Here is a 24943-nt window from a genome sequence, read left to right on the forward strand (position 1 = left end):
GGCTTGATTGAAACATATAAGATCCTGAGGGGTCTTGACAGGGCAAATGTGGAGACGATGTTTCCTGTTGTGGAAAAATCTACAACTAGGGGTCACTGTTTAAAAATAAGGGATCACCCATTTAAAACAGATGAGGCAAAATACTTTCTGAGGGCTGAGAGTCTTTGGAACTCTTCCTAAAAAGGTTGTGGAAGTGGAGTCTTTGAATATTTTTAAGGCAGAGGTGGATAGATTCTTAGTAAGCAAGAGGGTGATAGTTTATAGGGGATAGGTGGGTTGCAGGTTTCCGGTTACTATCAGATCAGCCATGATCTTATTTAATGGCGGCAGGCTTAAGGAGCCTACTCCTGCTCTTTGTTCATATGTAAAATTAAGATCAGAAAAGATAGGAGAGCTGAACTGGTGCATTTTACATCGGTGGCATCTTTTTAGCTTTCACACATTATTTACACATTGCTGTATAATATTTTCTCCACAGCTGCAAAAATGGTATATCTTGTTATGGTTTGTATCCAAAAATTAGGGTGTGCAATCTTAGAACATAGTATCAGTTCATACCTTACTCATGAAAGCTTATTATGAAACTTGGCAGTGTTTAGTCTAAATTGTTCCAGTAACATGTTTCCACCTGCCCTTGTTGTTTAGCTGGAGTTCTCACGGGGTCTGGTAATGCTGGTTTTGGAGAAGATGTCTGCTGATATTCCCAGGCTCCTCTATGATGATAGCCTGTTTTGCCACATGGTAGATGAAATATTGTTGTTTGAAAAGGAGCTGTATAGTGCCTATGGCTATCCCAACAACCTCCCAAGCTGCATGCACATCCTTTCAGAAGAGACCTGCTTTCAGAAATGGTTGACAGTGGAAAGAAAATGTAAGCACAAATGGAATTTTGAGATATATAAAAATGTAGGTTGTAATAGAGAAGTAATTCTTTTGGAACTCATTTTCCATTGGCACAGAACCAGTACAATTTAATATCTTATAGTTCTTATGTGTGCATAAGTATGCATATATAAAATATATAATTGATTCACTATTGCATATAGATCCTATGGAATAAATAATATTTTAGAAATGTATTGTTACATGTATAAATTATACTGAAACAAATTATATGCACACATATTTATGTTGTTTAAAAATGAACACCAAGTCATAGGCATTCAATGCTGATTCATGAAGATATAAATGGATGTCTATATTCTTGGATTCCAGTTGCCTTAGAAAAGATGGACTCTGTCTTATCTTCAGAAGCTGCATGGACATCCCAGTATAAGGACATCGCTGATGTAGATGAGATGAAAGCTCCAGATTGTGCCGAAACATTCATGACACTTCTTCTCGTTATTACAGGTAAAGCAGACTTAGAATAAGCAGTATATAAATGGGCCACTTGCCCCAGCCACTCCAGGCCAGTCTATATACCCCACTTAAGCCTCCTGCTATCCTTCATCATTTAACTCTGTCAACATAGCCCTCTATTCCTTTACCCCATTTTTTCTTATCCAGCTTCCCTTTAAATGTATCTATACTATTTGTCTCAACCACTCCCTGTGATAGTGAGTTCCAAATTTCCGCCATCCTCTAGGTAATGTCGTTTCTTCTGAATTCCCTATTTGATTTCTTGGTGACTATCTTGTACTGATGGCCTTTAGTTTAGCTCTTCCCTATGAGTGGAAATATTTTCTCTGTGTCTACTATATCAAAACATTTCATAACTTTAAAGAACTCTATTAGGTTACCCCTGCAGTATCCTCTTTTTAAGGGGAAAATCCTTTCCTGTTAGGTATAGCCTGGTGTTTCAGGTATCATCCTTGTTAATCTTTATTGCATCCTTTCCACTGCATCTATATCCTTTTTATAATCTGGCTGTCAAAACAATAAACAGAATTTCAAGTTTCAACTCAAGTTTAGCAAAACTTCTTTACCTTTCAGTTCTATTCCGCTGGAAGTAAATTGGGATTGGGAGATTGGGTCACCTTTATCCTGGCTTATTATCCTGTGTCAATACTTCAGTGATTTGTACTCAGAGAACCTTTGGCTTCTCTATCCCATTTAGATTCTTCTTTGTACCACAATTTAGAAAGGATGTGAGGATCCTTGAGGTGGTGCAGTGAAGATTTACCAGAATGGTTCCAGGGTAAAGGATTTTAGTCATAGGTTGGAGAAGCTGGGTTTGCCTTGGCGCAAAGGAAATTGAGAGAATATTTGATAGAGATGTACAAGATCATGACAGGTTTAGATAAGGTAGACAGAAGTTGTTCCTATTAACTGATGGTACTAGAACTGGGAGAGACAGATTTAGGGCTTTGGACAAGAGATGCAGGGGAGATGTGAGCAAGAACATCTTTACACAGCGAATAGTAATAACCTGAGACTCGCTATCTATAAAGATGGTGGAAATGGAGACAATCAATGATTTCAAAAGGAAATTGGATCGGCATTGGAGGGAAATAAACCTGCTGGGCAATGGAGACAGAGCAAGGGAATAGGACTGATTTCTCTACAGAGTCACATGGACTCAATGGACCAAATGGCCTCCTGTGCCATAATGACTATGACTGTATAATTTGCGACCTCCTTTTTTCTTAATAAAATGAATATATTGTGCTCATCTGTGTTAAAATTCATTTGCCAACTATATGCCCATTTTGCAAGTTTATTATTTTTTTCTTATAATTTGTTGCAGTATTCCTCATTATCTCCCTCCCCCCAGTTTGGTTTGCAAATTTAGAAATTGCTTTTGATTCCAAAGTCTAATTCAATAGTATAAATTCTGAACAACAGCACCAAACCTGTGGGACTCTACTTTCTACCTTCTGCTACAGTGAATAGTAACCTTTTATCTCCACTCACAGCAAGCTAGCTAATCATTCTGCCAATTGTCCCATGACTGTACATGCTGTGACCTTGGTGGCAGCTTTCCGTCTCATAAGATGGTTTGCATCATAGTAGTCAACTGTGTTAAGCATCACCTGGTGTGTGACTCAGGAGCCCCACTCTGGCATGGCAGTCTCTGCCGCATTTGCTACAGAAAAAGACTGTGGGCTGAGAAGGTCCACAATTTGCTGGTCTCTTGTTTTCTCTCGGCCCTCTTCTTGGCTGCTTGCCTCTTCCAATGCCCTTCCAAACAGTCAACCTCAAGAGGTCATGGCTGTCAGAGACTGTCTCCCAGATGTAAGTAAGTGACAATGTCCCACCACCTTCATATCTTATTTGCAGGTGACCTTGTAGCGGAGGTATGGACACCCAGGGGGTTGTGACCCAATGGCCAGTTCACCATACAGAAGGTCTTTGAGTATACAGTGGTCATCCATCAATGAACAAGTCAGCACAGATCTTAATGACATGTTAATGAATTTTACATCCAGTTTGAAAGAGGGAAGAGTGGGTCTAAGAATTGTATCTTAAACTTAAATAAGGGCAACTATGTGGGCATGAAAGCTGAGTGAGATGAAGTGAACTGAGAGATACTAGGCTCGGGGATAGATCAATAGAGAAGCAATGGCAGACATTTAAGGGGATATTTCAGGTTATTCAGAATAAGTATATTCCTATTATAAAGAAAAATTCTAAGGGGAGGACCCATCATCCGTGGTTAATTAAAGTTAAGGAAAGCATCAAACTTAAGGAAAAAAAACATATCTGCACAAGGATGAGTGGCAGGACATATGATTGGTCAGAATATAAAGAATGGCAGAGAATGACTAAAAGGTTAATCAGGAGAAAGAAATTAGAGTTGAGAGGAAGCTAGCTAGAAATATAAAAACAGATAGCAAGAGATTCTACAGGTATTTAAAGAGGATAAGAGTAAGTAAAGTGAATGTTGGTCCTCTAGAGAGTGACAGTGGGGAGTTAATAGATAATAAGGAAATGGCAGAAGAAATGAACAAATATTTTGCTTCTATGTTCACTATAGAGCTTACAAAAAACATTCCAGTAATAGCTGTAAATCAGGAGGTGAAAGGGAGAGAGGAACTTGGTGAAATTGCAATCACTAGGGAAGTGGTAATGAGCAAACTCATGGAGTTGAGGGCTAACAAACCTCCTGGTCCTGATGGACTACATCCTAGGGTCTTAAAAGAGGTGGCTAATGAGGCTTTAGATGCGCTAGTGTTAATTTTCCAAAATTCGCTAGATTCTGGAAAGGTTCCATCAGACTGAAAAGTAGCAAATATAATCCATCTACTCAAGAAGGGAGTGAGGCAGGAAACTATAGTTAGCTTGACATCTGTCGTAGGAAAGTTGCTGGAACCAATCATTAAGGAGGTTATAGCTGGGCACTTAGAAAAACTAAAGGTAATCGGGAAGAGTCAGCATGGTTTTGTGAAAGTGAAGTCATGCTTTACCAATTTATTGGAGTTTTTTGAAGGAGTAACATGCGCTGTGGATAAAGGGGAGCCTGTAGACATGCTGTACTTGAATTTCCAGAAGGCATATGATAAGGTGCCACATCAGAGGTTATTGCAGAAAGTAAAAGTTCATGGTATAGGTATAACATATTAGCGTGGATAGAAGATTGGCTGGCTGGCAGAAAATGCAAAAATGATTTTCTGATTGGCAGGATGTGACAGGTGGAGTACCAGAGGGGTCTGTGCTGGGACCTCAACTGTTTACAAATTATATCAGTGACTTAGGTGAGGAGAGCAATACATGGTAGCTAAATTTACAGATGACACAAAGATAGGGCAGAAAGTATGTTGTGAAGAGGACATTTCAGGTGGATATAGATAGGTTGAGTGAGTGGGCACAGTTGTGGGAAAATGTGAACTTTTTCACTTTGGCAGAAAGAATAAAAAAAGCAGAGTACTACTTAAACGGAGAACTGCAAAATTACCAAGTGCAGAGGGAGCTAGGTGTTCTACTATGTGTTACAAAAAGTTAGTATACAGATACTGCAAATAATTAAGAAAGCTAATGGAATACTATTCTTTATTACAAGAAGAATTTAACCTAAAAGTAAAGATGTTATGCTTCAGTTATACAGGGCATTGGTGAGACCGCATCTCGAATGCTGTGTCAGTTTCGGTCTCTTTAGTTAAGGAAGGATGTAAATGCATCGGAGGCTATTCAGAGGAGGTTACCAGATTGATACCCGGAATGAGTGGGTTGCCTTATAGGGAAAGGTTGGACAGACGGGGCTTATTTCTACTGGAGTTTAGAAGAGTTAGGGGTGACTTGATTGAAGTATATAAGAACCTGAATGCTCTTGACAAGGTGGAAGTGGAAAGGATGCTTCCTCTTGTGGGTGAGTCCAGAACTAGGGGGCTCTGTTTTAAAATTAGGGGTCTCTCTTTTGGAACAGGGATGAAAAGAAATTTTTTCTTTGAGGTTTGTGCAACTTGGAATTCTCTGCCTCAGAAGGTGGTGGAGGCGGTATCATTGAATATTTTAAAGGCAGAGGTAGATAGGTTCTTGTTAGGCAAGGGAATCAAAGGTTATTGGGGGTAGATGGGAATGTGGAATTCGAAACAGGAACAGATTGGCCATGATCTTATTGAATGGTGGAGCAGGCTCGAGGGTCAAATGGCCTACTCCTACTCTTATTCCTTATGTTCTTATGTCATTGGCTTGGCAATGACTGTATGCTGATGGATTTAGCAGGCTTCTGGACCTATGAGTTGGTGACCTTGTCCTACCAAGAGATGGTGAGTAAATGTCTGAGACAGCAAAGTTGTAAACTGTTCAGCTTTTTCTCCTGCCTAGCATATGTTGTCCAAGTCTCTCCACTCTAGAGGAGTAGGCTGAGGATGCAGGCTTGGTAAACTTAGTGTTTGGTGTTCTTAGTCTGGTTGCTGTTTTTCCACACCCCCTTACTCAGCTTGGGCATAACAGCTGCAGCTTTTGCGGTCCATGAGTTGATTTCAGCATCAAGCAATAGATTGCTGGTGATTGTGGAGCTTAGATATGTGAAGCTATCAACAAACTCCAGCATCACATTGCCAGTGCTGATAGATGGCTATATGGCAACTTCCTGGTCCATGGCATTTGTCTTCCTGATGCTGATGGTCAAACCAAATTTTTTTTTACAGGCGATGAGACAGTGACCTTATGCATTAGACTATTATGTAGCACCTTATCAAAGGCCTTTTGGAAATCTGGATAGTTGACATCTACTGCACTACCCTTCTCTATTCTTGCTGTTAGCTCCAATAAAGTACAGTACTTCACTTTATTGTGTGTCAAGTATATTGTGGTGTACATTTACAAAGTTAATTTGTAGAGCTCTACATTCATTTCATAAAGTTGCAACTGACAAAAGATGACATGGAAGGTAAGAATTTTCAGGTCCCCAACTCCTTTGCTTTCTTGGAAAAGGTATAATTCACCTACCCTAGCATGAACTTTGCTCAATTTATTTAATTCTTGACTGCAAAGTTTCTCCTTATCCAACAAAGATAACTGAGAAAAATATAGAATACTTACCTAACTTTACTCATATCTTTTTTTACTTCGGTGAAACCAAAAGAAAAATGCATACAGAATGCTCAGAACTCAACTTTATCACTAATATGTTATCTTATTTTCGTGTACTACAATAAGTTCTGTACATTCCATTAATTTTTTTAAAAATTGTTCTCCAACTTGAGGGCAATTCAGGCAAAGTCGTATTTATTGGCCTTAGCTTCCCTGGGAAAGGACTTCTCCTTGAACCTCTACAAGCTAGTGCTGATGAACTTACAATGGTGTTAGGTAAGGAATTCCAGAATTTTGACAAAATGGCAATGAAGGAACCAGTGATAAATGTTAAAGTCAGGATTGTGTGTGACTTGGAGAGTGACTTGGAGATGAGAGTGTAGCAGTTACGTTGCTGCTTTTGTTCTTCTCAGTGGCAGAGTTTGCAGGACTGAGAAGTGGCGGCAGGATTGTATATTGAATTTGGCAGTAGGATGCCAATCAAGCACACTGCTCTATTGTAGATGTTAAATTTTGTGAAAGTTCTGGCAGCATCTATCCATGGGAGTGGTGGTATTCTATCATGCTCCCGACTTGCATCTTGCACATGCTGGAAAGGCTTTGATGGGTCAGGAGGTGAGCCACTTGTTTTGAAGTATTAGCTTCTACCCTGTCACCGTGTTGATATGACTAGTCCAGTTCAACTTCTGAGAAATGGTAACACTCCGGTTTTTGATGTTGGGGGTTTGGCAATTGTGGTACCATTGACAGCCACAGGAAGCTGGATGAGCCTCTTCTTGCTGAGATGGTCATATGTAACTTGAATTTTCTCTGCCATTTATCAGCTGAGCCTGGATATTATCCAGGTCAGGCTTTAGGCTCAGATGGGTTGCTTCATTATTGAAGGAATTGTGAATACAGTTGAGCATTGTAGAATTTTCTGTGAACAGCCACATTCCTGACCTCATGACAGGGAAGGTCATTGATGATGCATCTGTTGACAGTTGGGTTACAAAGACTGCCGTGAGGCAGCGATGTCATAGGGTCCCAAAGATTGGTCTCCAACAGTCATGACAGTTTTTCTTTGTGTCAGATATAACTCCAGGCACCAAAGGGTGACTGACTCTGTGATGTTGGTTCTTCTAACGGTATCTTGATGTGGGCAATTACTCCTTTCTCTCCTCTGGCATTTAGCTCTTGTGTCCATATCTGGATCAAGACTATGATTCTGCAGCTCAGTGGTTCTGCCAAAATTAAACTGAGTATCAGAAATCAGACTATTCATGAGAGTCTGTCATTCTGAATAGGAGAAACCTGACATCTTTCCATGTTAATTGACAGCTTCCAGTGTCACAATTGCACTGGAATTGATTGGCTGGTTTTATTTTTCATGGTTAAAATGCTACAGATAAGGTGTTGTCAGGACTTATAACCTTGGCTGTGAATAGTGTACTCAACTACTACTTAATGTTGCATGGTGTAAACTGAATGGCTGAATATTGGTGCATGTAATGTTTGAATGAGGCTGATTAGGATTCGCTATTTGGCTGAGGTTGTTTACAAACTTCAAGCTTACAGATCTCATATCTTAAACTTGCATTATGCTCCACCATGTTTAAGGATTGGGATGTTCATGGAGCTTCCTTCCCAGGCCTTTATCTTTGTGTGCCACCATTCTCTACTGACTGTAGAAGGACAAAAGAACTTTGTTCTACTCTATTGATCTTGGAATGTATAACTTTGCCAACAGCCTTTGGTATTTAACAAACAGGTAGTCATTTTGTAGCTTCATTAGGTTTTTGCTTCACTCTAAGTTATGCTTGGTGCAGTTCCTGCCAGGACATTCTACACTATCTATTGTACCATAATTAAAGAAAGAAAGAATTATGTTTACATAGCACTTTTCATGACCACTGGACATCTCAAACGCTTTACAGCCAATGAAGTACTTTTTGAAATGTAATCACTTGTAATGTAGGAAACGCAACAGCTAATATGTGCACAGCAAATTCCCACAAACAGCAATGCATTAATGACCAGTTAATCTTTTTGTGACATTGATTGAGGGATAGGTATTGGCCAGGACACCAGGGATAGCTCCCCTGCACTTCTTCAAACTAGTTGTCTACTGGCTTGATGGTGATGGAGGTGCGAGAGATGTACTGGACCATGAGATTACAGATTGTAGTGGTATACAATTTCGCTACTTTTGGCCCACAATACCTCATTTTCCCAGTTTTGGACTGCTTTTTCTCTCCCACTTAGCATAGCAGTAGTGCTACAGTCACAATGGAAGTTGTCCTCACTTTAACCTGAGACTTTGTCTTCATAAATAATTCTACCAATGTAAATGGATATGTCGGCAGTAGATAGGTTGATCTAAATGAGGTCAAGTAAGTAATTTGCATCACTTCGGTTAGAAACTGTTACAAATTTTTTTTTATTGTTAAAACAATGTAGCAACTTCTATTTATATAGTATCTATAACGTAATAAAACATCCCATGGTGCATCTGAGGAGTATTATGAAGCAAAATTTGAAACTGAGTCTCATAAGGCGATATAGCCAAAAGCTTGTTCAAAGAGATAGATCTACTGGCTGACTGTCACTTAGAGGAAGACCAGAGAGTTGGCAGGGGGGCATGGAAGCTAAACGTGAAACTGCTGACCCCAGAGAACATTGAGGAGCTCGAGAGGGATTACAAAGGTTGGAGAACCATGAAATCCCACTTTGAGTCACTGACACACTGGTGGGAAGCGATCAAGGGAAACATTAAGAGATTTTTCATCCTCAAAGGCACCCAGAAAGCTAGAAAGGAACAGAGGGAAATGTCCCGACTCCAGAATCTGCTCTGGCTGCAGTCAATGGGGGTTGATGTCAAGGAGGAACTCCAAGAGGTGAAGAGCCAGCAAGCCTCGCTCTTTGCCTCGGAGGCCTCCAAGATCATCTTCCGTTCCAGAGTCTGCTCCATGGAGCAGGACGAGACATGCTCACATTTCTTCTTCCAAAAGGTACAAAAGGTACAGAGAGCTCTGTGATCAGCAGCCTGAAGGTTGTCATCACAGTCCGACATTTTGAGGACCAGCAAATCCTTTTATACCGGATTGTATGACATGAAGCCCACAGACAGCGCGGCCTCCCAGTCCTTCCTGTCCTCTATCACGGAGGTCTTAGACGACAGTACACGGGAGAGTCTGGACAAAGCGCTAACTCCTGACGAACTGACTGAGGCCCTTGAGTCCTTCGAGAAGAGTAAAACTCACGGAAGCGACGGCTTGCCGGCGGAGTTGTATTCGGCTCTGTGGGACTGGATCGGCCCGGACCTGCTAGAAGTGTACGAGAGTATGATCCTGGCTGGCAGTATGTCAGAATCCATGAGGAAAGGCATCATCACCCTCATCTACAAGCACAAGGGGGAAAGGGAGGAAATTAGAAATTGGCGACCCATTTCACTGTTGAATGTGGACTATAAGATTCTGTCCAAGGTCATCGCCAATCGGGTCAAATCCGCTCTAGAACTGGTGATTCACCCTGACCAGACCTGCACTGTGCCGGACAGGAAGATCTCTGACAGCCTCGCGCTGCTCAAGGATACGATTGCCTATGTGCGGGACAGGGGTGTAGATACCTGCCTCATCAGCCTGGATCAGGAGAAGGCCTTTAACAGAATATCGCACACCTACATGGTGGATGTGCTCTCCAAAATGGGGTTTGGGGAGGGAATTTGCAATTGGATCCAACTGCTCTACACTAACATCAGTAGTGCAGTCTCAATCAATGGGTGGGAATCAGATAGCTTTCCTATTAAATCTAGAGTCAGGCAGGGCTGTCCTCTTTCGCCTGTTCTTTTTGTGTGTTGCATAGAACCCTTTGCTGAGTCCATCAGGAAGGATCCGGGCATACGATCCCAGGCAGTGGAGGCACTCGGGTCAAAGCCTGATGTCGCCGTCTTCTGCTCTGATCCGCTGTCGGTGCGCAGACTGATCCACATCTGCGACCAGTTCGAACTGGCCTCGGGAGCCAAGGTAAATCGTGGGAAGAGCGAGGCCATGTTCTTTGGGAACTGGGCTGACTGATCCTTTGTCCCCTTCACCGTCAGGGCTGACGGCCTGAAGTTGCTGGGGATATGGTTCGGGGGGACCAGGGTACGCATTAGAAACTGGAAGGAGCGAGTGTCTATGGTGAAAAGGAAACTGGGCATGTGGGAGCGACGCTCCCTCTCCATTGCGGGTAAGAACCTAGTCATCAGGTGTGAGGCACTCTCACTGTTGCTGTACGTGGCGCAGGTCTGGCCCATTCCACACTCCTGTGTGGTGGTGATCACCCGAGCCATCTTCCGCTTTATCTGGAGATCGCAAATGGATCGTGTCCGCAGGGACACGATGTACAAGCCTCTAGATGAAGGGGGAAAAAACGTGCCCAACATTGCCCTCATACTGATGGCCACCTTTGTGTGCGGCTGCATCGAGCGGTGCGTAGACCCTCAGTATGCAAACACCAAGTGTCACTACATGCTGAGGTTCTACCTGTCCCCAGTGTTACGAAGGATGGGTCTGGCCACGCTGCCCCGGAAGGGTCCAAGTAGTTGGACCATGCTGTACCACCTGTCCCTCATGGGAAAATTTATGCAGAGAAACACCTTTAACCACAAGTCCATCAGGCAGTGGTCGGCACGTAATGTCTTAAAGGCCCTGAGGGAAAAGGAGAGGGTGGATCCTGTGGGATGGTTCCCTGAGCAGACTGACAAAGTCATTTGGCAGAATGCCTCATCGCCAGAACTTTCCAACAAGCACCAAGATGTAGCTCCCTGTAAGATCCTTCCTACATGCCAGGAGTCTCACCCCCTCTGCACGTTGCCCTCGAGGTGGCTGTGATGGGGAAGAGACCGTTGTTCACCTCCTTGTAGATTGTGTCTTTGCGAAGAAGGTCTGGAGAGAGATGCAGTGGTTTCTGTCGAGGTTCATCCCGAGCAGTTCTGTGACACAGGACAAAAACAGAATTACCTGGAAAAACTCAGCAGGTCTGGCAGCATCGGCGGAGAAGAAAAGAGTTGACGTTTCGAGTCCTCATGACACTTCGACAGAACTTGAGTTCGAGTCCAGGAAAGAGCTGAAATATAAGCTGGTTTAAGGTGTGTGTGTGGGGGGCGGAGAGATAGAGAGACAGAGAGGTGGAGGGGGGGGGTGTGGTTGTAGGGACAAACAAGCAGTGATAGAAGCAGATCATCAAAAGATGTCAACGACAACAGTACAATAGAACACATAGGTGTTAAAGTTAAAGTTGGTGATATTATCTAAACGAATGTGCTAATTAAGAATGGATGGTAGGGCACTCAAGGTATAGCTCTAGTGGGGTTTTTTTTAAATTTTTTTTTATATAATGGAAATAGGTAGGAAAAGGAAAATCTTTATAATTTATTGGAAAAAAAAAAGGAAGGGGGAAACAGAAAGGGGGTGGGGATGGGGGAGGGAGCTCACGACCTAAAGTTGTTGAATTCAATATTCAGTCCGGAAGGCTGTAAAGTCCCTAGTCGGAAGATGAGGTGTTGTTCCTCCAGTTTGCGTTGGGCTTCACTGGAACAATGCAGCAAGCCAAGGACAGACATGTGGGCAAGAGAGCAGGGTGGAGTGTTAAAATGGCAAGCGACAGGGAGGTTTGGGTCATTCTTGCGGACAGACCGCAGGTGTTCTGCAAAGCGGTCGCCCATCACCAACTTTAACTTTAACACCTATGTGTTCTACTGTACTATTGTCGCTGATATCTTTTGATGATCTGCTTCTATCACTGCTTGTTTGTCCCTACAACCACACCCCCCCCCTCCACCTCTCTGTCTCTCTATCTCTCCGCCCCCCACACACACACCTTAAACCAGCTTATATTTCTGCTCTTTCCTGGACTCGAACTCAAGTTCTGTCGAAGTGTCATGAGGACTCGAAACGTCAACTCTTTTCTTCTCCGCCAATGCTGCCAGACCTGCTGAGTTTTTCCAGGTAATTCTGTTTTTGTTTTGGATTTCCAGCATCCGCAGTTTTTTTGTTTTTATCTCTGTGACACAGGACTCTGTGCTCTACGGGCTGTTCCCAGGGACACACACAGAGACAAACATCAACTGCAGCTGGAGGATCATCAACTCGGTGAAAGACGCTCTTTGGTCTGCCCGAAACTTGTTGGTCTTCCAGCGCAAAGAGTTGTCCCCGACTGAGTGTTGCAGATTGGCACATTTCCAAGGTCCAGGACTACGTGCTGAGGGACACAGTTGCTTGGGGCAGCCGTCACAAAGGCGCAATGGGGAAGTGTCGCTGCCTAAGACCTTTCTGCCACAGTGTACTGAGGGGCTGGGAACTGTAAAGAGCCCCTCAGGCTGTACAGCTTAAAATGAAGGTCTGCCAATGATTGTAATATTCATTGTTTGTACTGATACACCTTGTGATTCATGTTGTAAAAGTTGAACCTGATTGTATTTTTGTAATGGTGATATTGAAATGGTCCGAAATGTTTTTTGAAGATTTATGAATAAAGTATATTTTTGCAAAAAAAAAGATCTTGAGTGTTTTCAAAGAGAAAAGGGAAGTTTAGGGAGCAAACTCCAGAGATTAGGGCCTAGACAACTGAAAGCATGGCCACCATTGGTGGAGCAGTTAAAATTGGCAATGTTCAAATGGCCTGAATTAGAACATAGATCTTGCAGGATTATCCGCCTGTTGGAAATTAGAGATGGGGAGAGTTGAGACCATGGAGGGAGATGAAAGCAAGAATGAAAATTTTAAAATTGAGCTGTTCTTAATGGAGAACCAATGTTGATCCGCATGCAATGGCGTGATGGAATGAGGTCTTGCTGCAAGTAAAGACGTGGGCAGCAGATTTTTGGATGATGTCAAGTTTACGGAGGGTAGAATGTGGGAGATAGCCAATAGTGCATTGGAATAGTCTCGTCTTGGCAAAAAGACATGGATCAGGGTTTCAGCAGCAAACGAACTGAGGTAGGAGCAGAGTCAGGGAATGTTGTGGAGTTGGAAATGGGCATTCTTAGTGATGGTGCACATACAGGGGTGAGAGCTTGTCTTGGGGCCAATTCTGACACCAAGGATTTTGAACAGTCTGATTCTGGAATTGGTAGCTTAGGAAGTTTTGGTGCAGACTGAAGGCAATGGCTTCAGTCTTCCCAATATTTGATTGGAGGAAATTTCTGCTCATCCAACACTGGATGTCAGTCAAGCAGTCTGATAATTTAGCGACAATGGACTCAAGAGAGGTGGTGGTGAGGTAGAGCTAGGTGTCATCAGTGTACACGTGTAAAATAACACTGAGTTTTCAGATGGTGTCACTAAGGTGCAGCATTTATATGAGAAATAGGAGGAGGTCAAGGATTGATCCTTGGGGGTTAAGAGATAATGCTTCGAAAATGGAGAAAAGCTATTGCAGGTGATTCTATGGCTACGTTTATACATTTAGATAGATAAGAATGGAACTAGGTGAATGCAGTCCCATTCAGCTGGATGATAGTGGAGAAACTTTGACGAAGAGCAGTGTGGTCAATCATGCCAAATCTGTAGACAGGGCGAGTAGGGATAGTTTACCTTTGTCACAGTCATATAGGATGTCAGAAAGATTATTTTTAAGAAAGATGGTACTTAAGGGATGAAGTTCCACCTGCATCTGACCCAGTTGCTAAAGCTAATATTGCCATCAGGAATCATTATCAGGTTGAATTTTGTACGTTTTTTTGCTTTTTTTAATTTTAATCCATATTTGTAATTAGTTTCGGAGTTGGATTTTAAAAAAAGGGAATTTTGTGAGTTTGTTAGGAGCAAATTGCAGGGATTTTTTTGTTTACATATTTGCTTCTCCGTTTCCTATTCCTTCACTGCTGCGTAAATTAGATTTTCATGTTTATCTTAACAGACCGGTACAAGGGCCTTCCTACAGCAGCCCGAAAACTACAGTTTTTAGAACTACAGAAGGAGCTGATTGATGATTTCAGGATTCGTCTAACTCAAGTGATGAAGGAGGAGACCCGTTCTCCTCTAGGATCCCGTTACTGTGCCATTCTAAATGCTGTCAACTATATAGCAGCAGTGTTAGCAGATTGGGCAGACAATGTGGTAAGAACTTTCATACCTCTGCTAGAGTAGTTATGGAATGCTTGTTTTTGATGGAAAGAAGGAAAACATCTGTGCAAAATAACTTTATGCTTTAAGTATCTCTGCCAGTAGAGTAATGTGGACTAGAATAGGTTGACAGTGTTATGGCATTAAGTGAAAGGCTTCTATTTGTATAAAGCCCCATTACATGTATTGAACCCTTCAAAGTGCTTACAAACAGTTAATTACTTTGAATAGTTAATTTGACTGCCATTTTGCAGACAGCATAATTGATCTTTGGTAGTGATTGCTCATGAGAATTGACCAGTGATCTTTAACTATTAGAATGGGCAGATAAGGTTTTGGCTAAACAGTGATTTGAAAGAATAGCCCCTTTAAAATGCTAAACTCCCACACCATCAGGCTAGATTGTGCACTAAATGTTACTAGTACAGTGCAATATTTCAAATATTTCATTTTGTTAATCAGTGAAAACAACTGAAAGAAATTTCTGGTGCAATTTAGAGACTTGAGTATTGCTGAAAAAAAGAGATGTCGAAGCTTTTCATCTTGCACTCATCAGGACACTTTGCAAGAATACCAATGTCAGGGGAAAACAACAATTTATATTGTATGAGAGGAGAGTGCTAGTTGGTTAGAAAGTGGACCTCTGGTAGAGGCGTTGCCATGGAGAATGCACCAGTGATGGTGACTGACAGTTAACTGCCAGGCATAGTTTGAAATTTAAGCCAGGCAGCTTGACCTGATTGCTCAAGGCATTGCGCTGGGGAATGAATCAGTGAATTGCTGTCACTTATTTTGTTTAGCTGAAACAGGTGCAATGTGTGTACATGTTCTTTCTGTCTGCAAAGAACAGGACCTTGTGTGTTAATATATGTAGCTTCCAGTATACACAAATGCTCTATACTGCGAGCCTGACCAACCATCATAAATTGGTTGTCAGCATAATTCTTAGCACAATGAGGATTATTTAGCAAATGTTGTCCAATCGCGAATCACATCTAATGTTCAACACTGTGTTTTGAGTATTGCAAGCATCGGCTGGTTGGGTCTGGTCTGTAACTTGCCCCTCGCGAACAGCTGCTGGGACATGCTGTTTGATAAAACCCACCAGTCTTTGAGGTGCATGGCCTACATACCTAGCATCACACTGGCACTGAAATTCATATACCACATTACTCATTTGTGTGATAGGCTTTTTAGCTTGATGGCAGCACCTTGTTGGTGGTGACTCATGTTGCCACTGCATAGTAACAATGTGAAACAGCTAGCTTCACCTGTTGATCAAATTTTGTGGTACCTCACCGTTTCAGGGTAACCTGAGGAAGGGTAGGCACTTTTCAGGGCCAAAAGTGATGGCCTCAGGCCCTTTCATGAGTTTGCATGATATACAGCATGAAATGATCTGATCAGGGTAGCCATTATCCCGCAGGATGCCTTTGATGCGTCCTATTTCAGCATCAAGCTTGCATGGTGAGCAAATGGTTCAGGGTTGCCGATAAGAACAATTTTATAACGTGAAATTGTAAGAATCACAACATGTGTAGTGACCAATGAAGGAAGACTTGCAGGAGACTGTGGTAGAGAAACCCCTGGCAGATTTCTCAACTAGTATGTCAAGGAAGGGGAGTGCTTCTCCATTTCAAGTGCAGGATGAAGCCCATTAAGACATGCAAGAAATTATTACATGCAGCTGTGGATTTAAATATAGCAAATGTATCATCCACATATCATACAATCCACATATCGGCAAGAAACAGACCTGTTTTTTATTCATTCACAGGATATGGGCTTCGCTGGCTGGGCCAGCATTTATTGCCTATCCCTGGTTGCCCTTGAGAAGGTGATGGCGAGCTGCCTTCTTGAACTGCTACAGTCCATATGGTGTAATTACACCCACAGAGCTGTTAGGAAGGGAGTTTCAGGATTTTGACCCAGTGACCCGATGAAGGAATATCGATATATTTCCAAGTCAGGATGGTGAGTAACTTGGAGGGGAACTTCCAAGTGGTGGTGTTCCCATCTAGCTGCTGCGCTTGCCTTCTAGATGGTAGTGTTCGTGGGCTTGGAAGGTGCTGTGGAAGGAGCCTTGGTGAATGAGGTTACAGATTGTGTTCGAATACAATTCTGCTGCTGCCGATGGCCCAAAGTGCCTCATGGATGGCTAGTTTTGAGTTGCTAGATCTGTTCGAAATCTATCCCATTTAGCACGGTGGATGTACCACACAACACAATGGAGGCTATCCTCCATATGAAGGTGGGACTTGGTCTCCACAACGACTGTGCAGTAGTCACTCCTATCGATACTGTCATGGACCGTACCCAACCAGCCTGTGCTTGCAAAACTCTGTCCAACATTAGATGTGATTCTGCTATAGGACAACAAATTTTTAAATAACCTCAGTGTGCTAAAGATTACGCTGACAAGGAATTACAGATTGTCAGTTGGGCTCACAGCGTGGCGCATTTACATGCAGTGGAAGCTACATATATTAATACACAAGGCCCTGACAGAAAAAAACATGTACACACATGGTGCCTGTTTCAGCTAAACAGCCATTCGCTGACTCATTCCTCAAGGCAATGCTTTGGCCAAGCAGAGTCAATCTGCCTGGCTTAAATTTCAAACAATGCTTGGCAGTTAACTGTCAGTCACCATCACTGGTGCATTCTCCATGGCAACACCTCTATCAATCACAATCCACTTGCCAATCAATTAGCACACTCTTCTCATACAGTATAAATTGTTGTTTTCCCCTGACATTGGTATTCTTGTGAAGTTTCCTGATGAGTGCAAGATGAAAAGCTTTGACATGTTCCTTTTTTCAGCAATATTCAAGTTCTGTACTCCAAATGACAATTTAGAGACTGTTGGATCACACTCATCCTTTTAAAATCAATAAGCCAAGTGATGTTGTGAAGCTCTGTTTAATAATATTACTAATGTTGTAAATTGTTTTACTTTATGGTAAATAATCAGATGCAGCACAGGGATGGAGAAGCAGTGAGTTATATTACATATAAGACTGTGCATCTGACATTTTAATAATTAAGGGGAATAAGGTGCATGTTTATGAAATTGGGTCAAAGAGCTATTTCCCAAGCTTAGAAATGTAATTCCCTTTTATGTAGTTCTTCTTGCAGCTTCAGCAAGCAGCACTCGAGGTTTGTGGAGCGAGCAACACCATGACTGAGTTACAACTTGGGCAGCTGGCCTCTCTTGAAAGCTCTGTCTTTGATAATATGATTGATTTGCTAAAGCGCCTGCGATATGACATGTTGACACGACAAGTAGAGCATGTCTTTAGAGAAGTGAAGGACAAAGCAAAACCTTACAAGAAGGAAAGGTGAATATTTTGAAAATCTGAGCCGCTGTTATATGCATTGTCATGTATAACTGGAGAAATAAATGTCACATCAATTAATACATTAATATTTCAAGACTTCAGAATTGGCATTGAATATTAATAAATTGATTGCTATTAAACTCTATGGCATCAATACGGGAAAGGAAAAAACAAAGGAAATTGATGGCTTCTCTCTCTAGATTGGGAGAAATAGTTAATCAATGTTTTTATGATATCTTGAAATTTTTGAAATCTTCCCAATTTGCTGCAGTGCCCACTAAAGGAATCTAATACTATTTAGTTACAAATAACCCAGAAGGATTGAATTTATTTCAAAACATCTGCAGTTATGTAGGCAGAGGTACAGTAGATAGTATTCTTGGGAGTTGTTCAGCATCCATGCAAAGTTTACAGGTTGAATTCTGCATCATCCCCATCTCTCCAGTATTTTTTCCCTCCTTTGCTGCTGAAGGCAGCATCATATTGGAGTGTTGGCAGCTTTCTGGAACTTTACCCAAGCTGGGCTGTCTCCATTAGTGAATCTAGATATTGTCACAGCCAAATCTGATTTTGGCCTTGCTTGACATCCATGTGTGCATGTTCCATCTGGCATCTTTACATCATGTTTGGAAGTCCCTGCAGAAGTCAACTGACTTAATCCAGACCAGAAATTAAACTTGGGAAATTCCAGGCTTGTATGCCTCAGGATTATACACTGATGTCCATTCATCTACTGAACCATTGGTAAAATCCAACATTTAGCCCAGAATTTGGGATGCGAATAACATTGAGGCTATCGGCTCTCACCATTGTAATGGAGGAAAAATGGCATCACATTCCACAGTACTTGCCTGAATAATTAAATGCAACAATCAAGAAGTTGCTGTCAGAGATACCTTACTTCTCCACAGGGTGCGCAGTTAAGGTCTTCACTGATAGACTGGTTATTGATATGACTATAACGGTAGGAACCTAATGTACTTGTTCATTAGCTTCCATACTAAACACAACTGAAAAAGTTAGGGTTGGTGCATTAAGTTGTAGGTGAATTTTTAATGGAATGATAACTATTGCTGAACCAGCTCTCTGACCCCGAACAATTAATTTTACAAGTGTGGAGAGTCACAGATTCCCAGAAGAAAATTTATGGCTGTAATTTCAAAAAGACGTTTTTTTTTGTTTTTTTACGTCTTCATCCGCATCATTAATATAGATGGTAAATAGCTGAGGTCCCAACACTGATCCCTGTGGCACTCCACTGATTACAGTTTGCCAAGTTAAAAGTGACCCAACTCTCTGTTTCCTGTCTGTTAGCCAATCCTTTATCCACACTAATGTATCAACACCATAAGCTCTTATATTGTGTAACAACCTTTTATATGGCACCTTATCAGTTGCCTTTTGGAAACCCAAATACACTACATCTACTAAATGTTACCCTTTGTCCACCCTGCTTGTTATATCCTCAAAGAACTCTAATAAGTTTGTCAAACATGATTTCCCTTTCACAAAACCAAGTTGTATTAAGCTGGGTTGTATTATGATTTTTTTAAATGTCTTGCTACTACTTCCTTAGTAATGGATTCTAGCATTTTCCCAATGAGAGATGTTAGGTTAACTGGCCTATAGTTTCCTGCTTTCTGTCTCCCACCATTCTTGAACAGAAGTGTTACATTTGCAGCTTTCCAATCTGCTGGGATCTTTCCAGAATCTAGGCAATTTAGGAAGATTAACATCAATACATCATCTATCTCTGCTGCCACTTATTTTAAGATCTTAGGATGCAGGCCATCAGGTCCGGGGGACTTGTCAACCCTTAGTCCCATTAGTTGGCCAGTACTTTCCTTCTAGTTATTGTGATTGTTTTAAGCTCTCCCCTCCCATTTGCTTCTTGATTTTCTCTTATTTTTGGGATTTTTTTGCGTCTTCTACTGTGAAGAGATACTAAATACTTGTACAAAGTCTCTGCCATTTCCTTGATTCCCATTATTAATTCCTCAATTTCATCCTCTAAAGGACCAATGCTTACTTTAGCTGCTCTTTTGTTTTTTATATACTTGTAGAAGCTTTTACTGTCTGCTTTCATATTTCTTGTTAGTTTTCTCTCATACTCTAAATTTTCCCTTTTTTTTAAATGAAAACTTTATAAAAGTTTGTAAAAACTTTCCAATCTTCTGGCCTACAACTAATCTTGGCAGGATTGTAAGCCTTTTCTTTCAGTTTTATACCATTCTTCCTTAGTTAGCCATGGATGGTGCATCCTTTCTTCCTCAGTGGAATATATCTTTGGGAATTATGAGTTATCTCCTCAAATGTCTGCACTACTTCTCTACCATTTCATATTTTAATCTTTTTTCCTGGTCCACTTTAGCTAACTCTAAACTCATTGTCTTTATTTAAGTTTATGATGCTACTTATAGACCTACATTTCTCACCCTCAAACTGAATGTGAAATTCTCTATCGTGTTGCGGTCGTTCCTGTCTAGAGGATCATTTATTATGAAGGTCATTAATTAATCCTGTCTTCTTGCACGTTAACCAGATTTTGCTTTGTGCACATCACTTACATTTAATTTATATTTCTTTCTTTATACTTCCTGATTTGAATCGTGCATGTCTCAGTGAAGATTCTTCAATCTGATCAATTGAAGAGCCTCTTTATTGCTTTCCCTGATCACATACGCCACAGATCTCCTTTGGATGATGCCATCCTGGAAAAGATGCCAGGTTAGAGGAAATCCCTGCAGACAAGCCCGTAAAACGTCTGCGGGCAGCTATCAGTGAGGTGAACGGCAAGCATCATACCTTTGGCACTGATTGCCGAGTCCAGGCTATTAAACTTAATACAGAACAGTTTCAAGTTTAGTGTGGCCAGCATGACATGGCATGTAGGATTGACTTAATCAATTTTATAAATTTCAACAATTTGATTCACTTATGGAAGTTTTTTCCCCAAACTCTAAGGGCATTAACAACAAATTTAATTAGCAGCAAAAGGACCAGTATCGATAACTTCAAAATGCAAATAAATGTATGCAATGTTTAAGCTAAGAAGGGCGTGACTGAATGTTGTTTTGATGAACTGCATAGGGATTAGCTCTGATAAATTTCTTAAATGACATGGCAATGTTAAAATTTAACAGAGTCTGCAAGGAATACAAAACAGTCATGTATGGTTACTGGGGACGTTATTAACAATTTTAATCTAACTTTCAAGGATCACTGAATAATTGCTTTCCAGTGCAGTATTAAATGTTGAGCAAGATCCACCAAGGGTTGGATTAAAGCAAATTAATATTTGATTATAATGAGCCAATGTTGAATCATTATAGTTAACATTGGTCAAAAAGCAGTTTATTACAAGGTTAAACTTAACAGGAGGTTTTGCACTCCCAAGCTTGATGAATGTTAGGCATAAAAAGAATTAAATACAAGTAGTTTGCCAGAAAATGTTATTAGTTCTGAAAAATCCTTCTATGGAAATGAGAAGTATTTTGTCTGTTGTTTCCCATTCTTTTGGGTAAAATGTTCCATGATTACCTATTGTGTACTGTCTATTTCTACAAAATATGTTGAGTTCACACTGAAGATTGAGATTTTGATAAAACCTTTTCCTTTTTGTGTATTTCTATCTCTCTTCTGCCCTACCCCATACCCCTCACAAATGGGAAAAACCTCCCATATGAAAGGAATATTGTACCTGGTGTTTTTTTTTTGACAGCAGCTACTTTCAATAATTTCATATTCTTATCGGATGCTTGTCAAGTTTGAACATGGAACCAACTACAATGATATAATTATATATCTCCTAACTGAAACTTGTAGATAACTTAATTATTCAAAGTTTGGTCTTTGACAAATATATTTTTTGCAACTCAGATTTTGCTACATCATAACTACTTCTGTTGTGGCTGAAATAACTTGCTTACCCCAGAATGTTCAGTTATACTGCCAATACCACATGGTTTATTTTTAAGAAAATAACATGCTACTGCTGCTGGTGTTTGCTCAGTTGAAGATGCATAGTATCGCTGTCATTTTGCTTATATTAACTACTCCTACTCATTAACTCAATAATTTAAACTCGGTACATTCCATAAATAGGAATTGAAAATCCTTTGATAGCGTGTGGATACAATAGTACTAGTGCTACAGGATCACTAATGCTGGTTATTTATTTTACAGATGGTTGTTTTTGCCATCTCAGTCAGACCAAGCAGTGATGTGTCTGTCTAGTTCAGCTTGTCCAATGTTACTGACTCTACGAGACCTATTGTTGCAGTTGGAGCAGGAACTGTGTCACTCGCTTTTCAAATCTTTTTGGCAAATGCTTGCTGAGAAGCTGGACTTGTTCATCTACCAGGATGTAAGCTACCAACAATTGAAAACTTAGTTTTTTTTTAAAGAACAGATAAGACTGTGATTTTGGTTGTTTTAGCTGTTGCACCTTATATATTGAATTATTTTATAAGTCATTAAAGAAATAAAATTTAGTCTGTTGTTTGGGATTTCAAAAAAAGTTAAATGCTTTGTAATTTTTTCCATAGATCTTTCCAAACCAGTAAAACATAGCCATTTCTGTATTTCAGGAAATGATAATCAAAAAATATTCAAACTTGTGAATTTCATATAAAATAATAGGTGCATATGTGTTTCCTAGCTGGTTTTGGATCAGTATACAGGTACAGTACCTCAAATCTGGCTACCTGAAAACTGGTGGTGTCCATAAACTGGAAATTATTTCCCACACTCCAGCAAACCATGACCCTACCAACCCAGTTCAGAAAAGTTCAGGGAGTTGCCAAGTACTGATTGGCTTTGGTCGCCTGACATTTCCAGGCTCCAGTGAATCGTGACCGTGTCCGACCCAGTGCAGATGTGGCAGAGACAGTTGAAGTAACCCAGGAAGAAGAAAAGACTCTTACAGAATCTACTGAGGTAGAATATTTAGCTATGTATTGTACTTGGGATCAGGGCATATGCCTATTCTTGCTACAGTACAGGATACCCGTATTGAGTTTTGATGTCATTAAGGCCACCTACATAGAAGCCCACAGGCTAAAATTCAAACATTGCACTTGATTCCCAAAAGCCTTTAAGTTTCATGGGCACTGGTTGCCTACTTGCAGCTGGCCCAATTCACTTCAAATAGAGTTATTAAAGAGTTCTGTACAACCTTGCATAAATAAAAAAAAATAGTTTTCAACAATAAGGTATTTTTAACATCATTTCAATTTAATTTTTTTCTCATTTTAAACAGGGTGTGCTGATGTAGGGAAGTGGGGAAAAATTATTAAATCCAGTGTGTGAGAAGTGAGTTCATCTCAGCATCGACTGGCCATTAACCAAAAGTGCTTTGCAATCATATCAGTTGGTTTTCCTGTGTCCCCTATTCACTGAATTAAGATATTCCGATTTGAATTTTTTTCCCGAAAACCAGCAACACATGTACTCGGTCCTGTGGTTACCAGATTTGAGGTACTCTACCTGTATAATGAATTGACCAAGCTACAAGTGCCAAAATATATAGAAATACATAGAAGTTACAACATGGAAACAGGCTATTTGACTTGAACAGTTTGTGTTGGGTAGTTATCCTCCATGTGAGCAAATAGTCCTAATTATATTTACTCACCCTGTTCCCCAATTCCATTAATGCCTTTTCATTCCATCCACCTATCAGAGCTAACCTTGAATATTTACAGCTTCTAACACAACCACCAAGCCTGGAAATGAATTCCATAACCTCACAACTTTATGTATTTTTCTAAATCTTTTTGTTTCTCTAAATCTCTTACACGTAACTTTGTATCTATGACCCCTCAACTAATAAACAGTCTGCTTCTATCTACCCTGTCTCATCCTTTCATAATGTATACTCTACTATCATATTACCTATAATAAAAAGGGCTACGGGGAAAAAGGCAGGGGAGTAGGACCAGATGAGTTGCTTTTGCAGAGAGCTGACACATACATGAAGGGCCTCCTGTGCAGTAATCATTCTATGACTCTATAACTTATGTCCTAACAAAAAGACTCAATTTTTCAAGTCATTTGCATTTCCTAATGCTAGGCACCATTCTGGTGAATCTGTGCTGCATGCTCTCTGAAGCCTCAATATTTTTCCAATAACATGGAACACAACACTGCACATTGTACTTTAATTGCGGTCTTATTAAAGCTATATACAGGCTCATTCTTACCTCATGGCTTTTATACTTTATACATCTTGCGATAAAACCTGATTCTATTTAGCCTTTCCAAAACTTTTATCAACCAGAGGTCCTGTGACTCTCCACTCCAAATCCCGTTTCATGGTGGATGTATCACATGACCTAGTTTCCAGTACTTTTTCCATGAATTTGAATGCTTCTGGAGGTAACCTTGACCACCTTTGATGCCCTAGTCCCGAATAAAACTTTCTTTCACCGTGGCTATTCTCCTGGCACGGCCCACATCCGTAATTCCTTAAGTCCAAGGGATGCAGACTTGAAATTATATTGCAGGCTTAGTCAAACTCAACAGATCTGGTTTGACCACATAAAACTACTCATTCTTCCAGGAATCCTGGAATGCAAAGATAACCCTGGCTTCTTTTCTGTACTGCAAACCATCTTAAACTTTTCTCCCCTGTCTCCTCCACCCTTGACACTAAGATCAAGACCATCCAATCAGCTGCCTCCGCTGCATCGTCCCTTTCACAAGCCATACTTCCTCTAAAACAACCCCAGCCCTAGCCCTGAACTTAAATCTTTCTCTTTCTCGCCTATATTTCCTTATGCCCTCTTTGGGCTCATCTTGGCCATGAGACTCCCTCTCCTGTTCTCTCAATCCTATTCCCACTGAACTGTTGACCACCTAACTTCCACCCCACCCCCTCTAACTTAGTTCTGTTGAAGGGTCATGAGGACTCGAAATGTCAACTCTTTTCTTCTCCGCCGATGCTGCCAGACCTGCTGAGTTTTTCCAGGTAATTCTGTTTTTGTTTTGGATTTCCAGCATCTGCAGTTTTTTGTTTTTAACCAATATTGTTAACAGTTCTGCAGGTATTGTTCCTCTCTTTAAATCTGTCATCATCACCTCCTCTCATAAAAAGCA

At 40.9% G+C, this 24943-nt stretch overlaps 1 protein-coding gene across 5 annotated transcripts in view; it reads left to right on the forward strand.

Annotated features, from left to right (window-relative positions):
- rint1 (RAD50 interactor 1) overlaps positions 1–24943 on the forward strand; it is a 55220-nt gene that overhangs the window by 25667 nt on the left and 4610 nt on the right. For all 5 annotated transcript variants that reach the window (XM_041202501.1, XM_041202500.1, XM_041202502.1 and 2 more), the window contains 5 exons: positions 646–871; positions 1216–1353; positions 14299–14498; positions 17631–17845; positions 22031–22211. In XM_041202501.1, the coding sequence (XP_041058435.1) occupies positions 646–871; positions 1216–1353; positions 14299–14498; positions 17631–17845; positions 22031–22211 (960 nt within the window). The remainder of the gene's footprint in view (positions 1–645; positions 872–1215; positions 1354–14298; positions 14499–17630; positions 17846–22030; positions 22212–24943) is intronic.

Source organism: Carcharodon carcharias, chromosome 13 (genome assembly GCF_017639515.1).
Source record: "Carcharodon carcharias isolate sCarCar2 chromosome 13, sCarCar2.pri, whole genome shotgun sequence".
Classification (NCBI taxonomy): Eukaryota; Metazoa; Chordata; class Chondrichthyes; order Lamniformes; family Lamnidae; genus Carcharodon; species Carcharodon carcharias.